The 17728-nt window shown below is 48.8% G+C and overlaps 1 protein-coding gene across 1 annotated transcript; it reads left to right on the forward strand.

The window, feature by feature from the left end:
- The first annotated feature begins 3366 nt into the window (after positions 1 to 3366).
- LOC142578250 (phospholipid-transporting ATPase ABCA3-like) lies at positions 3367 to 16998 on the forward strand. The gene is made up of 8 exons (XM_075687651.1): positions 3367 to 3507; positions 4868 to 5145; positions 6545 to 6808; positions 8711 to 8949; positions 12914 to 13151; positions 14076 to 14264; positions 15738 to 15919; positions 16711 to 16998. Coding segments are annotated over exons 1-8 (1680 nt in total). The 5' UTR covers positions 3367 to 3505.
- The last annotated feature ends 730 nt before the right edge of the window (positions 16999 to 17728 follow it).

The following is a 17728-nucleotide window of genomic DNA, read 5'->3' on the forward strand; positions in this document are numbered from 1 at the left end:
TATGGGCGGTGGCATATGAATAAAGCCACGAATAAATACTACATAAACATGGTATACATGGAATTACTAATTGAAACGCACACAGATCGCACCGAAAGCCGAATTCTAGGCCCACCTTGACCCCCCCCCCCAAGCGAAGCAAATTTTGGTTTCGGACGTATTTTGAGGTGTTTAACTCGGCAAGGGGTAGACGCGTACATATGGGACCGGTACCAAACGATTTGTCTAGACGAGATCAATCGGAAAAGACGGGTAGATTAAATTAATCACGTGAGCGTATTTGTCCGATAGATGGCGCTAGGCGTCCATCGCTCTTCTAGGCGGCGTGCGTACAGGCGTATGTAAAGAGCCGTCTTCCTCGGGAGCTCCGCTCAGATGCGCTCCTTTCGCAGATTCGCCGATACGTTCACTACCACAATGTGTTTGAAGGACATGGATGATCCCAAACCATCGATGTCTTACGCCACAGCCGAAGAAGACCCGGGAGTAAACAAAACACCTAACGCTCGTTGCTTCAACGTCTTCCAGATGGTGGCAGAAATTTTTTTTTCCAGACCTGAATATCTGGCTTCGGGGCCCTGGACCGGGATGAGGTACGTACTTGCTCTGGACGAGGCTCTCGATTTGGAAGGTGATCACGATTCCACCGACGTTTCTAGTTTTTAGGTGAACCAGCGCGGGCGATATGCTGCATGCTGCGTCACCCTATACTTACGGCTAGGTCTTGTTTCAAGGCAGATCTCTTGGGTAGTGGCTTAAGTCGACGCTTGCACTTTGTCACCGCTGGCGTGGGCTTCGCGGCAGGCGACGCACATGAGACTGCACTCCGCCTGTAGGGTTGTGCGTTCCTCACGTGTGGCATACCGAGACGTTCGGGGTGGGGCACACGTCCGGGCGGTGGCTGGTTTGATGGCAAACTCGGCAGACTTTGGTGGTTGCTTTATAGAGGTAAGAAGGAAGGTCAGCTTCTCTGCATATCATATTGACCGCAAATGAAGACTTGGACAGCGCAAGAGGTCAATATGATATGCAGTAAACACCAACTAGGCCAAACTGAAGCTCTCAATTCCTCTGTAGTTGACGTATATCGGCAAGTAGTCGCCCACGAAGGCGATGACTGCAGTCTTCGAGGGGTCAAGCATTGTGGCTTTCAGGATTTCCACCCCATGTGTTCGAAAGCTGGCTTTGAGTTCTGGACTGGTGTTGGGCTCGATCCCGTTAATAACACCTCCCGACGGTAAGCTCCGTCGGGAGCAGCCACATAGGTGTTGAGAAGGTGAGGACGGCCGTTAATGGCGAGATAGGCATCGCACTTCGCCCTCTATACATGTTGCGGTGTCTACACCAATATACGATGTTGGAGTCCGGTCGTAAATGAAGCGTATAAATTGGATTGCGGTCACCTGGTTCTATGCAGTGGTAACTGCATCAGCGATCTGGGGGCTGGTCAATTCTTTGATTGACAGGCCTTTGTGTGGCCTCAGAACAATCTTGAAATCGTCCTTGGGTAATGACAGGGGGTGGCGGCGTCGTCTTGGACGGAAGCCAGCCTTTTTCTGGGTTATGTGGAGCTGGTCGTCAGGGTAGGGGCGGTACCTTGTGCAGTTGCCTTTTTTTCATTCGCCATTTTCTTCTTTTGGCGTAGCGTGAGGACGGCTTGCCATCCCACTTATGTTCTCTAGTCGGATGGGGGGCCGTCGGACGTGGGTGTTTTCCTGCGCTTTTCTGGGAAATCCAACAACGAGATATCCTGGAAATCCGTGACATTCGGTCCAGTGCTTCGGGCGCGGCACTCGTAGTGGGTAGATTTAGGCGCTGGATAAATCCGGTTGCTTGCTCGGAGGCCGCCATATGGTGGCTCGACGCGACCACGCCTAGGCTTAGCAGCGACCGTGCTAGTCCTAGGTCGTTCTCGCTCGCTTGATCGGGCGATTAAAAGTCCGTTGAAAGGAAACAAACTGGTTTCTCACGGCCGAAACTTCTCAGACCGTGCGGAATCCCTTCGCGGACACGACGAGACCCAAAATTCGGGGTGCAGAAAGGGGTTGGGCGCTCAGAAAACGCAGGTGAGCGGAGCGCATGAGAGCACATCAGCTCTCGCCGGCGATACCCAGGGAACTCTCAAAGTATTAGCTAAATAAAGAACAAAGAGAAATTCACACTGATCCTGGTTTAATTCACAAGCGCAAAGTTTGGACAGCTTGGAATACATTTCTAGCCCCGCTTCTAGTACAAGCACTGTATACGCTGCTTGCGCCGTTTGGACGAGGCGTAATGAGCTCCTACAGTGCTCACATGTCTGAAACTGTGGCCAAAGTTTCATGCTGTCGACCTAGCCACTGTTTACATTATACGCCGGAACAGGTTTGCTGAGCCGCACCGGGCGTCGTGCGAATCCATTGTAAACACGTAGCTGATCGAGGCAAGCAACGGACGCGTCAACACGTGATCAAACATGGCGGCGGCCACGGGATCACAATGATAAAGGTCTATATACTTAAGCCATCTATCAAATGGTGGTTCCGACTGGTTGTCCAGTACGGACGTGTCCACGGCAGTAGAATAGCAGGACGAAGCGACGTTGTCCTTGTACTTGAGCGTACGTTAAAGCACGTGAAGAGTAGCCGCAGGGCGCGTACGGTTCCCACCTGGACAATACTGATGATGCTTATTGTGTAGCAATGATGCAGCAATGAGGATTCAGGAATGGAGTCTGACGACGACGATGATGATAACCTTAATATCAGTGGCACCTACGCACTCGTGGGGAGTAGCCAAGAGCCGAGCGTGTTTCATAAACTTATTAGAAATACGACTTTAGAAATACGTAATTGTGATAAATATTTTAACGGGAAGTAGGACAGAGATGTTATTTTTTGAACGTCACTATGAATGAACAAAAACAAAAAATAAAAGAAACAGTGAACGAAGAAAGAAATGGCCTGTGAGATTAAAATTAAATTGATGAGATTCGCTGATACATTTCTGTACGCCGATGCATATATTATACCAGTGGCAGTTTCCCAGCACTGAAGCACCGAAGGACAGCAGCACAGGAGAGTCCAATATAGCAGGCCAAGCTGACAAAGTGTAATTTGCTAAGTCATTTTCCTCGAGGAGGAGAAACGCTGGCAATCCAGTAAGCAGTGGTAAAGTGACTCGAAGTTGCTAAAGTGGCATAATGGAGAACTCGTCAGACAAGATGGAAGCATGCGTAAATTTAGGGGTGGAATTTGACATCACAGTCTCGTCAGTGTAAATACTGGAGTTTATTCGGCGCATGTGTATAAAGCAAAGAAGAAAACGAAAAACGGCACCACGTGTGCTTGTGCCAAGCGCTCGAGGTGGAGAAGACGAAGATACTCATCGAACGTGACGCGCGTGTCAACGCGCTAGACCGTGCCTCCACAGAACGACCTGCTGGCCTGGATCGCCCGCTCGCTGTCCTTACGCGATCACTTCACCTTGACAAGCTAACTTCAGGAAAAGCAGGAAGCCGTCCACGATGTGAGTAGCATGTTGCTCTTGTGATAGCAGTGACACTTAAGCGGTGAATTCCAATGGCGGATTCGGAGCACTTCAGGTAGTTTTTGTGCTCCTTGCGGAGCAAGTCTATTCCGTTGGGAGGTTGAGAGCTAGTGCCTCCCGTATCTTTCACTGGCTGATTGAGAGCAGCTCCGCCACTACATCCACTCCACGGTGCAACGCTCTCTACTTCCCTACTCCGCGAAAATTGAGGGAGACGACCGGAAGTCGCGTGATGTCAGGCCACTCGCAGCCAACGTATACTGCTATGATGTGCGCATCGTCAACTTGTGCTTTCACTTCTCGCGGAGAGCGACGATTCATCTAGCTCAAGTTACAAATAGACCAGCTGGGACTCGAGCGACGAAGAAGCTTCGGAAGATATAGTGTATTAAAGCGAGCTTTTGACATCGTTTCGGCCACCGGTCTAGAGACCGAAAGTTGCGCGTTTCGTCGACGATGTCGTTCGCCAGTATTCGAATGGAGAGATAACGAGGACTCTTTTCGGAAGTTCTCATTCTAGCAGCCCTTACTGTTTTTGTTGAAATGCAGTTCCAAGGCACTTGTCTCGATGTGTTGCCACCGAAGTGATCGCGGGCTTCGGTGCGTCCTCCGATGTGCCCGACACACAATCACGGCAGACGAGAGACGCAGACTTACAAGGGGTGTCTTCCATTAGAGCGCAGGAGGTTAAAAACAAACACGAAACTTCTAAACACAACGCGTGTGCGAGTTCAAGTCGTAAAGGTCGGAAAGGACAAAAAAGGCGAGGAGTAGTGGGCGTTTCGGAAGCGGATGTGTGCGAGCGCCCGCTGTCAGTTGCCCTGGCCGGAGTGCCTGCATTTCAATCGCACATTTCATTCTGTTGTCCTCTGCCGTAGTGGAGTGCTCCGGCGCAGAGATCGTCGGCTACTTCGAATCTGCCATTGGAATTCACTGTTGGTTGCAACCACCAGCCGCAAGTGCCACCATGTATAGGGCGTAAAAATATAGGAGATAGACAGTAGGAGATAAGGCTGGTGTATGTTGCGGAACCACAAAAACAAAGGAGGGGAGGGGGCGTCATTGTTCAAGCAAACAGAACACAAAGTTAGCAAAAAGTAAATCTTCAGTTCGATATACCTCATGACCGCTACTTGACTGCATGTCGCCAAGACGCGCAAACGCCTTTCTTTGGCGTTTTTGGCGTTTTTTTTTTCTGGCCGGTTACTCCGCATTGGAATAAAGAGGAAGAAGAGAAGCAGGGAAGTAGATGAACTCTTGTAGACGTCTATATACATATAGCCTATACCTGACCACAGCGAGACACGCCGATGCCCTTGTTCCGGCTTTTCCCGTACAGGGTTCTGCGCTGGCGCCAGCTGCGCCTGCTGCTCTGGAAGAGCGTCTATCTGTACAGGCTTCGCCGCAACTGGGCCATCACGGCGCTGGAGGTGCTGACGCCGCTGCTGCTGACGCTGGTGCAGAACTACCTGCACTGCAACGGCTACAGCGTGGGCGACACACCGCTGCCCATACCCACCGTTGGCACCACGTTCGCCGGCAGCGACACCGACGAGCCCAGCGTGGTCAGGCCTTCGATCAACTTCCCTTCCTCCATTGGCTTCGTTCCGGCGCCAGGTACGTGTCCAGAGGCGCTATAGCGTAAAGCTATTCCTAACCTTTCTATTCCAATTCTGCAATCAGCCCTCCGCGATTGGTTAAAAAATATTTTCGCCCCCCCCCCCCTACACACACTTTGCCCCTCTCTCACGCAACATCACGAAAACCGCGAGAACGCCCCATCTGATATGATGTGCGCACACTGATTATGCATGATTCGACCGAATAAAAGAAAAATGATTATTTCTGATTCCGCTTCTTTTTCGACACAATACTCTGCCATTGATCGAACGTTTTCGGGCTGCGTCCACTTCGTCTGTCTGTCACGCGACGTCACAAAACCACAAAAACTTACCGCGTCAAAGTGGCGTGTGCGCGTTAAGGACGCATTAACATGCCAAACAGAACGTAATTTTTTTCTGAATAGCCGGAGACTGCCCCGTTCCGAAAGGAATAGAAGATGGCTGATCGCCGATCGCTCTGGCACTGGCTCGTCGGAGCTGCCGAGGAGCATATATTTACTTACGTATAATAAGCATCTTTCCGTGGCAGTATAACGTTATCGAACCCTTTCGACATGTATACAACAGCGCTCTGCCAGCTCCTTTTCGCTTAGGATCCGTTTTATCGGCATTAACCTCCCGTAGCACGCCGCCGTGATTTTAGGCCAGCCGCCGCAAGCTAAGTAAGCAGCAGAGGATCAATCGCAGACGCCAGCACCACCTTCTTCATCCGGTTATCTATACTTTCACTGTGCTGGCTCGGCCCCATCGAAAACCTCTCCACTTGAGCGTGCTTGTCCCCTCTTGTCAGCCAATTCGACAAGAAAATCTGCACAATGTAGGCAATGCTATTCGCTTTGAAAGCATAAGAAGTGACCTCCTATAAACGAGGAGCGCGTTTGATTGGGTTTTTCAAACAACGCTGCGGGTTACCGCCCGTTGCTTGCATCGGTGGTCACGTAAATTTGACGCCAGGAGATTGGAATGAAAACAGATCGGAATAGTTACGTTATAGGGCTCTAGCTCCACAAATGCTTGCGCGTGTTTAGCGCTTTCTTGTTTGGTTTACACCGATGCCACTGATTCGTGCTCGTACAGATAATCGTCCACTTCTTTATGCCAGAGCTAAAACAGCATGCTTAGCTCAGGACCGTTAACAGATCCGATGGCGTGCAGTACTCGTACGTGAAACAAAAGCCCTTCGACTAACATTGAAACGTACACGCTTGATATCTGGTGCTATGTTCGATAACAAATTTAGAGAATCTTGTTTTCAGTGCTTTTCAAAAGCACATAAAACGCGTTTTGACGAACATAACTTCGCTGTCATTTAACAAACGTGCCGTGGTATCGCTCGAACTAAGAGCGCGAGTGGTGACTCGGGTGGTGCGCGACTTCACCGATGCCATACGCAGGCAACGTTACCGGCGAGGAGGTCCTGCGCCAAGCCTTTCCTGCTGTCAAGCTGGAGCCGTTCTCCACCGAGTCCGAGATGGTGGCCAACTTGTCCGTGCGCACCAACGCGCTGGGCCTGGCCAACAACTACGGCGTCGTTTTCGAACGGGCCGAGCAGGGCGAGCTCAGCTACAAGCTTCGATTCCCGTCCTGGCAGGAATTCTACACCAGGCAGACCTTTGTGGGCAGCGGTGCCAAGAAACAGCCACCCTTTTGGATGAATGGCAAGTCATCCAACTGCCTACTGGTGCACACCCACATGTGTTTTAACCCGATCGGTTTTGTCTCAAGTTATACACACCCCAATTCCACGATCGCCTTTTAACACTGCCGTCACACCACGCAGCTGACTCGATGACACAATTGAGCGTGTTCACCTCGCCGCAGCGTCATTTTGGCGATGCGCTGCTACACGAGATTGTAATTTTGGAAGTGATGGCAGTATCGACGGGTAAATCAGCCGACACAGTAGGTATTTGTCATTTGGGGCAATGTTTGCCAAATGATAATTCGTCACTAGCCGAAACAAGACGGCATTGCATCCAGGACCCGCGGCGCTATTCTGCGCATGGCCAAATTCTCCATGTTGGTATTTTGAGCCAATCGGAGAGGCCGCAGCAGCCCTCTGTCATCCGATCAGAACTGACAAGACGGCGAACTTGACAATGTGGAGGGCTTTGGACAGTGTCCGCAGAATTGCGCCTCCCGAGCTGCCTGCCTGTGCGACGCACTGCGCATTTGGTAGTGAAGCACTGAGCTAGAGCGGCGAAGCGTTGGCGCCTTCTGCTTTCATTTGCAGAAGAAGAATGACGGTGCATGCCTATTTCAAATGACTCGAGGACGCTTATGAAATTTGAAAAAAAGAAACACAACAATGTAGGCTATGAAAACTACTGCCCACACTGCATTCAGTACTTTATTGACTTTTGAAGCACTGCTATTGAGGCTACACGCCTCGACGAATGCCCTCGCCAGCAAGTGCGTTCTGGAGCGAGCGTCACTAAACCGTGCCCTGTGATATCCTGCAAACGCAACTAACGTCAATGTACACCCACTCTAAGTGACGCTTGACCCGCCTGACAGAGGCATTATAGGCAGTAGATGAGGTCCTCGTCTCGGTTCTTTCAGCAGAGCACTCGGAGAGTACACAGAGGGAGTATCCTGCAAAGCAGAAAATAGAATAGGTGTAGGTGAAAAGCATACAATTTGCTGAAGTAAGGCACATCGTTGAGCGATATAGAGAAATTGGCCTGTGTTATATCACTCAAATGAGAGTAGATTTAAGGAAGCCGAGTTTAACATCCCATAGAACAAAACGTGACGGTCCACCATTGGCAGAGAATGGAATTGAGGGCCGGGTGGATCACAGCAGGAAATTCGCGGTGGTAAAGTGAATGGAATAAGTGTACGTTGGACAGAGGCAAATTGTAAATACTTCATAGAGTCCTGCTCCGTGAATTAGACTAAATGATGTTAATGATGATACCAGTTTATGCTGTTAGCTTTCCCAGTGACCTTGTGCTACCGTCTTGTGCAGAGTGAGCTCTTCAATGCCACGGAGTTAACATTTTAGTTATGCTTTGTTAGCGTAGGAATGTTGTCACGAATAATCCCTTCAGGCGCCGATTAATTATTTTTATTGAAAATTTAGTTTCACCACGCTTCTTGCATCTTCATAATTGTGGAAAGCTGCAAGACGAAGTAAGATTTTCAATTCTCCAGTTAGGTTTTACTCTCCACAAGAATGCCAATTATGAGAAAAATTAATTTACGAATAGCATGAATAGAAAGCTCCTATTCAGCTACTTGAAATATATGCCTCAGGTAAACCATTTTGAAGATGAAAAAAAAGGGGGGGGGGGAACGCACTACACGGCGGCATACTGACACCGAGAGCGAACATGGAGCCATGTATACATCTCCGAACTTGTTTTACTAAAACACTTTACACGTTCAAACTTGCAGCACATGTACTATCAGGATGTATGCGACACGTATTTAATATCATTATCATCATCAGTTCTCCCGCTTTTGAGGTGATGTCGCGCACAATTGTGCGCACCGTGCCCGAAGCGGACAGGCCCCTGTAGCTCATTGCGAAGTCGCGCGATTCCTGAATCCCGCAGGCATCCTTCTGCCCATGGTGTCCGGGCTGAACCTGGCGGTCGCGCGCTCCGAGGCCACGCGCCTGAACAACCCGCTACCGCCGGTGTACTTCCAGACGCGTCGCTTTCCGGCGCCCAAGGCCAAGGGTTGGGGCGGCGGCGCGCGTCGCATCGCCGACCTCTGCGTCGTGTACGGCTTCATCGTGATTGCGCCCGTCGCCGTCAAGCGCATCGCGGACGAGAAGTCCGTCGGCATGAAGGTAGTGGCGCGGCGGCCGACTCCTCGTCGGCTGCGCGATATCGGGTCCGGCGCAACAGACTATGCAGCTTCGCAAGCTATAGGCCGAGCGGAAGCCCCGGCGAAGTGTCGTCCTTATTGCGAAGCAGAGGACTAAAGCCTGGACTGGGCCACGGTGCATTTGTTTATCGTAGATCATTGTTGGGAGCATGTAAACTTTTCGCTTTAGTGTAGCTTTCGTTTAATGTGAAATAAACGCCTCTCGTGCGCGTTGCTATATGTCGTATCTAGTGGCTTCGGAAGTGGGGAAGAAAGGGAGGGGGGAGCACTCACCTTCCCTTCCACTCCGTAACTTGCGTAACTAAATTTTGCTTGAATGCTTGGACTAACAATAAAGAATTTGTCTGCGTACGCTGCGATCCGAATAGGCTTTGGAAGTGCGCCGTGAAAGCGCCAGCGGCCAGACTAAGTTACCGTCGTGTTGTTGACCACTCGGCGAACAATCAGGCTTACTGAAACAGAGAAAGCTTGTAATCGGTGTCGTAATCTCTTTTACGTGCAGGTGTTTATCAGAGGTTGCAAATATTAAAAGGACATTTCTCTTTCTATATAAACATCTATTTCCTCTCGCTGTTTGCTGCGAACTGCTCTAAATTATCAGGGTCAGGAATCCAGTCAGGCTGCTATTTCAGCAGCTTTTAATTCCTGTGCTTGCGTCTTTTCCACTGTTTCATTTTATTTCAGTTTTTTTTGTGTGTAACCACTATCATAGTATATGAATATTCGATCATTGTATTTTAACATACCATTGTGTGAAAGAGAATGCTCAATAAACTGACACTAAATATTCTTGGAGGTTGTAAAGAGATCAGATAATGTAAAAGCCTTGCCCGCAGAGCATGATGTATGCATGAGCGCAGGGACTTGACATACTTGACCCGAGTGTCCCCACCGGCACCCAACAAACACTCAACTCTGTACTATGCCTTCTCGCTCTGCTCTCGCCTGCACTTTCTTATACTGCGCTGATTTTTACACGCTATACTTAGTTTTCTTCTCTCCAAGAGTTAACTCTGCTTGCCTTTCTTCAGTGAAGACGAGAAATGGGCCCGAGAACTTGCACGTACAAAATATTTCTGTTCGGACCCACGAGACGTGGATGCAAGGAAATTGGTCTCCCCGTACAAGATTTTTCTTTAAACCAAGCACTCCTTAATTTTTTGAGATAATGTGGTGGCCAGTCGAAGCATGCTATCATATTTGTGCTATGCCGAACGCACGTGCAATATCATTTTCAGTGCGCATTGGCGGTGCAGCTTGCCTCACTAGCCCAGCGTGACAGTGTTTGTTCTTCGGCTGAAACCAATGCCTACCACGAAGCTACACTTTCAGGGTCCGCTCGTGCCTCGCTCCGTGACGTGAACAGCAGATTGCGGTGCCGCCGTTATACCAGGTGTATCTTGTATTCAAAATCAGAAAGTCCATAAAATTTACTCGAATTGCGTCCCTAGATTATTCACCTAGGTGGACCATCATTTGCAAGAAAAACTAAAGCAATCCACTCACTAACTAAGCTAACTATTATCTTTCTAATTACTTATTCTACGCACATGTTTATAATGGAAATTTGAAGGGAATTGTTATAAAAAAAGTCTGTTTCGCCCGAAATGCGAAACATCGATTGCGACAGCAAATTAGTGGACACCTATACGAAATAAGGATAGTAGTTTGATCGGCCGTATAAACGTGTAAACATAAGCATACTAACTAAATCAACGAGCATCGTGTCACGCGTCACGCGCGCACAAGCAAACAGGAACAAATTTCGTTCGACCGCGGAAAGTTGCTGTCAAAACGATGGAGTGAGGAAGCGCGGCAGCAGCAGCGAGCGAGTAGAACTTCGCGCTGTGCTGCGTCTCGCATCAACGCAAACTAAGCCGTAAAAAAATAGCGCGCGGCGGGCGTCCCCGTCACAGATGGCTTTCAAGATACAGCGGCCCAGTGTAGAACGCCCCCCACCCCCTCCCTCCCTTCCCCTCTACCCCAGAGCCTTGCATGCTACGGAATATTGCGCGCTTCCTTTCCACTTTCCATTCTTTGTGTGCGCGAGATTGAGCCACGATCGCCGGCTTACCCTCGCATGCTTTCACTCCCACATACAGCATAGGGCGCTCGGCGACTATTTCATCGCCCTTGGACTTTATACGGAACCTCACGGCGCCGCCGACGGCGGAAGTGCGCCTGGAGTGTCCACATAAGTGCTATCGCTATGAAAGCTCATGTACATGTTTTTACATTTATAAGAGCCACGTATAGACCGAAATAACTAACGTCGAATTTTTAGTTGATTACGCCCGCAGCACCACGAAGCGACGCTCTCTGTTCGACCACTGCGTGATGTCAAAGCGTCGTCAAACTGTCGTCGCACTTCCTTCTTTCCACGAGCTTATTCCTATAGGCGCTTTGTGCAAGTCCCCATAGATCGCACAGTCACTTCAGCAGTAGGGTCGAGATAGACCTCTGTATCGCACAGTATGGCGAAGCGTTATTAATGCGAAAGCATCAAATGGCTTATTGAGCGAAAAAAAAAATCGTAGTTCCGCCCGAAAGCGAAGCACCGATTGCGATAGCAAATTAGTAGATAGCTGTACGAAGTAAGGATAGTTGTTTTATAGGCGGTATAAACTCGTAAACATTCGCTTACTAACTAAATTAACAATGATAGAATATGTAAGCGTGACTTAACGAGGACGCAGAAAGAAACACACACAGACAGCGCTGTCTTTGCGTTCCTGCTTCTTTCTGCGTCCTTGTTCAGTCGCGCTTACCCATTCTATCATGGATTCAAACCAACGAGCCCGTCAACTTGTTTTAACTAAATTAGTTAGCACGGTGTCACGCGCGCACAGGTAAACATGAACACGTTTCCCTCGATGACAGCGGAAACTGTCTGTGAAAACGCTAAACAAACTACTGGCACAGTTGGCACGTTAAACATACCACTGGCACAGCAGATTCGTACTAGTTTCATGCTACAGTCATGCTATTTTCGTGAATACTACAAGCCCCGCTGCTGGTTTACCGCCGTATTCAACTTGAACTCAACTTGAAGCACATGCTTAACTTGATCTGAACGACGCCTGTCGTGAATTCGTCGAAGGAAACACAATAAGCGTCCTGGGCTTGTTCATGCCAGGCTTCCAGTTCAAGCATGGGCTTCAAGTTGAGGGTTCAAGTCAAGCTTGGTGTTGAAGTTAAAATAAATTCCTGAATACGGGGGTTCATGGCTGCAAAGAGTTTGGCGATTTCACTTGTTGGATGTGTGCAGCTCGAACACAAAAAGCTTAAAAAAGAATCAGTACATCTTGTGTTTGCGGATAAGTTTGAGCACATTGCCTGCATCCTTCGGTGTCGTATGTTTGGTGTCGCTGCCCAGGTTTTTAGGCGCTACAGAAGCAGGACACGCTCTTTCCCTGTCAAGCTTCATTCTTAGGTCGGCGCCGACGAAGACATGAAAAACCTGGACCAAACTGGGCGCCTTCGTGACTGCGAGATCACTGAATGAGAGCGGGAATATGCATGGTGTGATCCCATTGGCCATATTTACTTTGATCCACGTTCAGAGCTTACATATTGGAGGAGTCCGTCGAGGTCAAGAATCGTGTGCTGAACCAGAATGCGCCTCTATGTTCGTCGTAAGCTTTCAAGGAGAGGGAGCTAGTCATTGCAGGGGTGGCATAGGGTTAAGAGGGCAGGAAACATGACCTATATGTTGAATGTTGAAGAAGGCCCACAGATGATACTGAGTGTTTTCAGTAGCCATAGTATTGAGAGATCAGCAGCGTTTCCTGACAAGGTTTTGCATATGATGCTTAATGTGTGTCGTGTCGCGCTTTCCAGATAAGTGCGGTAGGGTAGGGAATGGGTTAAGGATGCCTCCTCTCGAAGGCTTACCTTGCGAAAGTTCTCACTCTTTGGCATGGCAGGAGCTGCTGCACATCGCGGGTGTGTCCGACGTGGCGTATTGGCTGTCGGCGTACATGAGCGGCCTGCTGGTTATGTCGGTGGTGGCGGTGCTTATGACGGCGCTCATGAAGCTGCCACTGTTCTGCGCCCCAGCGCTGCTGCCGCAGAGCGACTTTACACTGGTGCTGGCCATGATCATGCTGTACGCTGTCTACTGCGACCTCTTCTGCCTGCTCGTCAGCTGTGTCGTCAAGACGCGTGAGTAGCCTCACACTTTTTAATAACACGTAGGAACATGCAATCTACTTTCTCAACTTATCTCGCTGCATCGTTTTTATGAACCCGCAATAACAATAAAAAATAAAACTAGGTGCCCTTCTACTCTGAAGAAGGATGACCAGCGGCGCTGTGTATGTGGGCCCCGCAATGGCAAACTTCAGCTACGCTACGGTTCGGCCCGGTATTCTACTACTTCGGGATCGGCCCAAGTATGGGGATTGCTTAACGCATGCTTCACCTGCGCCGCGGGTCGGCCCGGTATTGCGCTATCTACGGTATCGGCCCACGTGTCAGGAGTGCTTTACGCCTGGTTCGCCTCCGCCGCGGGTCGGCCCGGCATACATGGGCCGATACCGAATGATGGTGTTAACGCAATCTTCGGGACCAGCCCACGTAAGAAAAATTGTTTGCCTACGCGTGGACGCGATCCGCCAGATCCTATCCATATAGAGCTTCGCTGTAAGAACGAGGGCAACTAAAACGCGTCCAATTTAATGCTTTGATGCTGGTTTATCGCTTGACAAGATGCACATTAACGCGAACATGTAAGTAACCGGCGCGTTGAAGGCAGTGGTGATCGTGAGGCGGCTGGCGGGCGATCTGCGCCGCATTGCTCCGGCTCGCGTTTGTTGCAAGCCAGTAATGCGATGTTTTGTTTTGGAATATGACACAAAATGCCGACACCGCTTTGCGAGGGTTAACGCGCTGCTTGAAAGAGGTAGTGCATCTCATTGCGCTGATGGATGAGCTGGCAAATGTGACGTACTATCTTGCGAAGCCAAGATACCTGCACATACCTTGGGCCTGTTTGCCCCTCTATGGCAAGCGTGCCCCTCTATGGCATAAAAAAAAGGGGGGGGATGTGCTCTTCATCCTCACGTTCCTTCTATTTGTCGGTCGCAGCGGTGTACGCCGTGTTTGCCACCGTGTGTCTGTGGACACTTACGTACGAGGTGCCCATCTTCTTCATGGACGTGCCCGGGTCGGCCGAGTACGTGGACCTCTCCGTCGCGCAGAAGATACAGAGCTCCATTTTCCCCAACATGGCCGTGCACTGGATATTCCGCATCATCTCCCTGCACGAAGAGAACAGTTGAGTGTCGCTGATTACTTAGATTTAGGTGCATGTTAAGAAACCCCAGCTGGTTCAAATGAATCCGGAGTCCCCCACTACGGCTTGCGGTGGGGGTTTTGGAACGTAAAACCTCATAATTAAGTGTCGCTGATTCGCCTCTGTTCTGGAGGTCGCTGCCCATGACATCTTCGTTAGAATGCTATCTTTAGGCACTAGTAACAGCGAGAAGCTCATAAGTGCTGGCGTGTAATTCTCCCACCCCCCAATATATATATATATATATATATATATATATATATATATATATATATATATATATATATATATATATATTAAAAAACCGCGGCAAAAAGTTGATCCCCGTCTTGTATACCAGTCATTTTTTACCGGTTTAAACCGTTTTAGTTTCATTTGTTTAGAATAAAAGTTTAGGGTGTCGACCTATATTACGGTTTTTACAGTGATTCCGTCTCTCACGAGTGACGGATGGACATTAACCTGCACACGACGACTAATTATGGATAATAGTGAACACTTCACCACTGCCTCGTTGACAACCATCATCCGATAGGTTTCACTTTGCGCAACAGTGAAACGAGCACAAATACCGACTTCCTGTGTATTGGGCCTTCTCTTTTTATTTTTCGTAAGAGCTAACTGGATTGTGACGTGGCTCTGTAGAATTTGCTTATGTACGAAAGATGTGCTTTAGAATTTGGTGCAACCTATCCTTTTATAGGAAGTATGTATAGTGCTCATTTTTCGTATAACCATCGTAGACAAATTGCCGGCATTCTTCTTGCAAGACCTCTGCCTGCATTTAACGCCTGGCATTAGCCTCAAAAAAAGAAAAGGCAGAAAGAACATTGAGTATTGGCACTGTGTAGTTCAGAAATTAAGAACCACGTACGTACTCAGGAGTTCGGGAGATATACGGTCCCAGAAGAGGAAACATTGTGTGGCACATTTCGTGATGTCCTTGCCCGTCAAATTAGCGCGAACTCTGGAATTGCTGACATTGTAGTTTGGCAGCATACTTACGCAACGCTAGACTCTGGCTATAGTTTGGCAGCATACGTACGCAACGCTAGACTCTGGCTACACGCAATATCCAGGCACAAGCTTGCCGAAAGCTGTGGTTGATGAGCCTATTGCTGTTGAAAAAAATATAAATGTGGGGGATGTTTGACGTCGAGGCGAAGCGCGACAGTGGGTGAAGTGAACGACGTGAACGTATGGCCGCTTCTGGAAGTTGCAAAAAAATGAGCATTGGCCTTTACACACGAACTGTCCAGGTGAAATTATTCCGCGCGTTCAGCGCAGAACGAATCGACTGCCTGTGCGGCCCACAAAACACCACTACGTGAACCAGCATAGCGTGTGCGCGTCGCCTTGATACCGCTTGGGTAAAGCCTAACCGCGCACATTGATTTAAAAAAAAAAATGAGAGTGAATGTTGCTTAGTGGCACTTCTCGCGGTCGCCGCGCAGACGACGGGGCGCGCTGGAGTAACTTTCGCGTTACCGGCTCGCCGTATGACAACGTGACGCTGTTCGGCATGACGCTGGTGGTGTGTGGCTATTGCCTCGTCTACGCCATGTTCGTCTGGTACCTGGATAACGTCTGGCCCTGGCAGTACGGCATCCCGAAGGACCCGCTCTTTTTCACCAAGGTGAGCTATTACGTCGTGGCGCGAAGCCTTCTAAGCAACCCGTTGTGGGCTCGAAGTCGGTGCACGCCGTATAGCTAGCAGGCCCCCGAAACGCAGGGCAAGATTCACACAGCATTTATTGAGAACTGCTTGTCTACACCAATATTTTATTTGCTACTGAGATTGTAGAACTTATAAAGTACTTGAGCTCTTCATCCTCCAAACAGCAACCATGTTGCGACTCGTGGCTATAGTTAGCGCCCGGTTGGAGGCAGCGGCTTAAGGGTTCGCTATTGTTTTATGCTATTGTTCTTAATTTTCTGCACTGTTACAGCCTTTGTGAAATTGTAACACTGAGCATTGTGTCATTTTGTTGCGAATTTGGATTTTCCGGGGGTAGGCGGTTTTACATTTTCGGCGGTCCCCTAGGCGACTGTATATATATATATATATATATATATATATATATATATATATATATATATATATATATATATATATATATATATATATATATATATATATATATATATTCTAGTCTGAAATAAGCTTCAAACTTCAAGCTATGACGGTGCTGTCATCAATACCATCTTTCCCTGCAAGCGCTCTCCCCCTCCACTTCCCCATTTCCCTTTATCTTTTGACATCACTTTCCCTGGCTTTCAATTCTGACATTCTGATGAGTGAGCACAAACGGGCATTGCATTGTTCATGCATGGCAATCGTTAAGTGTGTAAGGAAGCATACGCAGTTGAATGCAATAGAAGTAGCGTTCAGATCATTCGCCACAGATTTTCTCTGTTTTTACGCAGTGGAGCTACTGGTTCTACCACGGCCGTGTACCGGTGACTGTCAGCGAGTCAACCACAGACTCTTCGGAGCCCGACGCCCCCATAGAGGGTGTCGGAGACCGCACCAATCCAGGCATTGTGCTCAACGACGTCACAAAGGCGAGTTGCCAAGGCGCATGCGAAAATTCGACTGCGCAATTAAGACGAGGTGAACTTGAAGGAGGTCTCGCCGTGCTTACGCTGGGAAGAGCAAGGCGTGTTGAAGAAAGTGTGTTCTGGAGCGCGGCCGCTGGTTTTCGCGCCTACTGAAGCCTCAGATCTAGCGCTGCTTAAAAGTGGGGATAGCTGATGTCGCAAGCTTTTAGGCAAACTATATTTATGTCCGTGAAAAGTGTGAGCGAAGCCTGAGCGAGTTCGTGTAAACGAAAACCTGCAGTCGTAGCGGTTAACGGCTTACAGTTGCTGAGCATGAAGAGGAAAACCTTCAAACCGCGAGTTTGCAAGCTGCCCGTAAAGTGCTCTTCATCGACAGTACTTTTTGTTGGAAAGTCAGCTTTTTGTTACTAAACGTACTGGGAAACACGCATACTGGCTCGGCATTTTGCAGAGTTGCTTTGAGCGTAACATTGAATGAGAAGTCATCTCGTAGAGGGCTTGAGCTCAGCGTTAAGCCTACCGAAAACACCTGGAAAATGATTTTGAAATTGACTGTGCGGGAGAACGTAGGGATACTTTAAATAGTTCAGCGCAAGCACATGTTAATAGTGAACGTTACGTCGTGTTATTGAGGCTGACATAAGAACAGTTTACGCGCCGCCCACAAGATGTTTGCTCCCCGTTGCAAATTTTCCTGTGATGTTCGATAGTCTCTTCGTAAGGGTTCAGAAGGCTCCGAACTTTAATAAAAACTTTGCTAACGTTTATGTGAGCTCTGCAATTTTCAAACAATGTCACAATCACGCTTAAACTAGGAAGCATCTCTTATTTGTTTTTATATGGCTTTTCGTGGATAAAGGGATGAAATTAGGCTCTAAAGCAT

Source organism: Dermacentor variabilis, chromosome 4 (assembly GCF_050947875.1).
Source record: "Dermacentor variabilis isolate Ectoservices chromosome 4, ASM5094787v1, whole genome shotgun sequence".
Lineage (NCBI taxonomy): Eukaryota > Metazoa > Arthropoda > Arachnida > Ixodida > Ixodidae > Dermacentor > Dermacentor variabilis.

What these genes read in the sequence shown, in the direction of transcription:
- LOC142578250 (XM_075687651.1), top strand. An exon ending in TGGCTTCGTTCCGGCGCCAG is followed by an intron (nt 5,146 to 6,544) that starts GTACGTGTCCAG and finishes TGCCATACGCAG; the next exon opens with GCAACGTTACCGGCGAGGAG. An exon ending in GCCACCCTTTTGGATGAATG is followed by an intron (nt 6,809 to 8,710) that starts GCAAGTCATCCA and finishes TGAATCCCGCAG; the next exon opens with GCATCCTTCTGCCCATGGTG.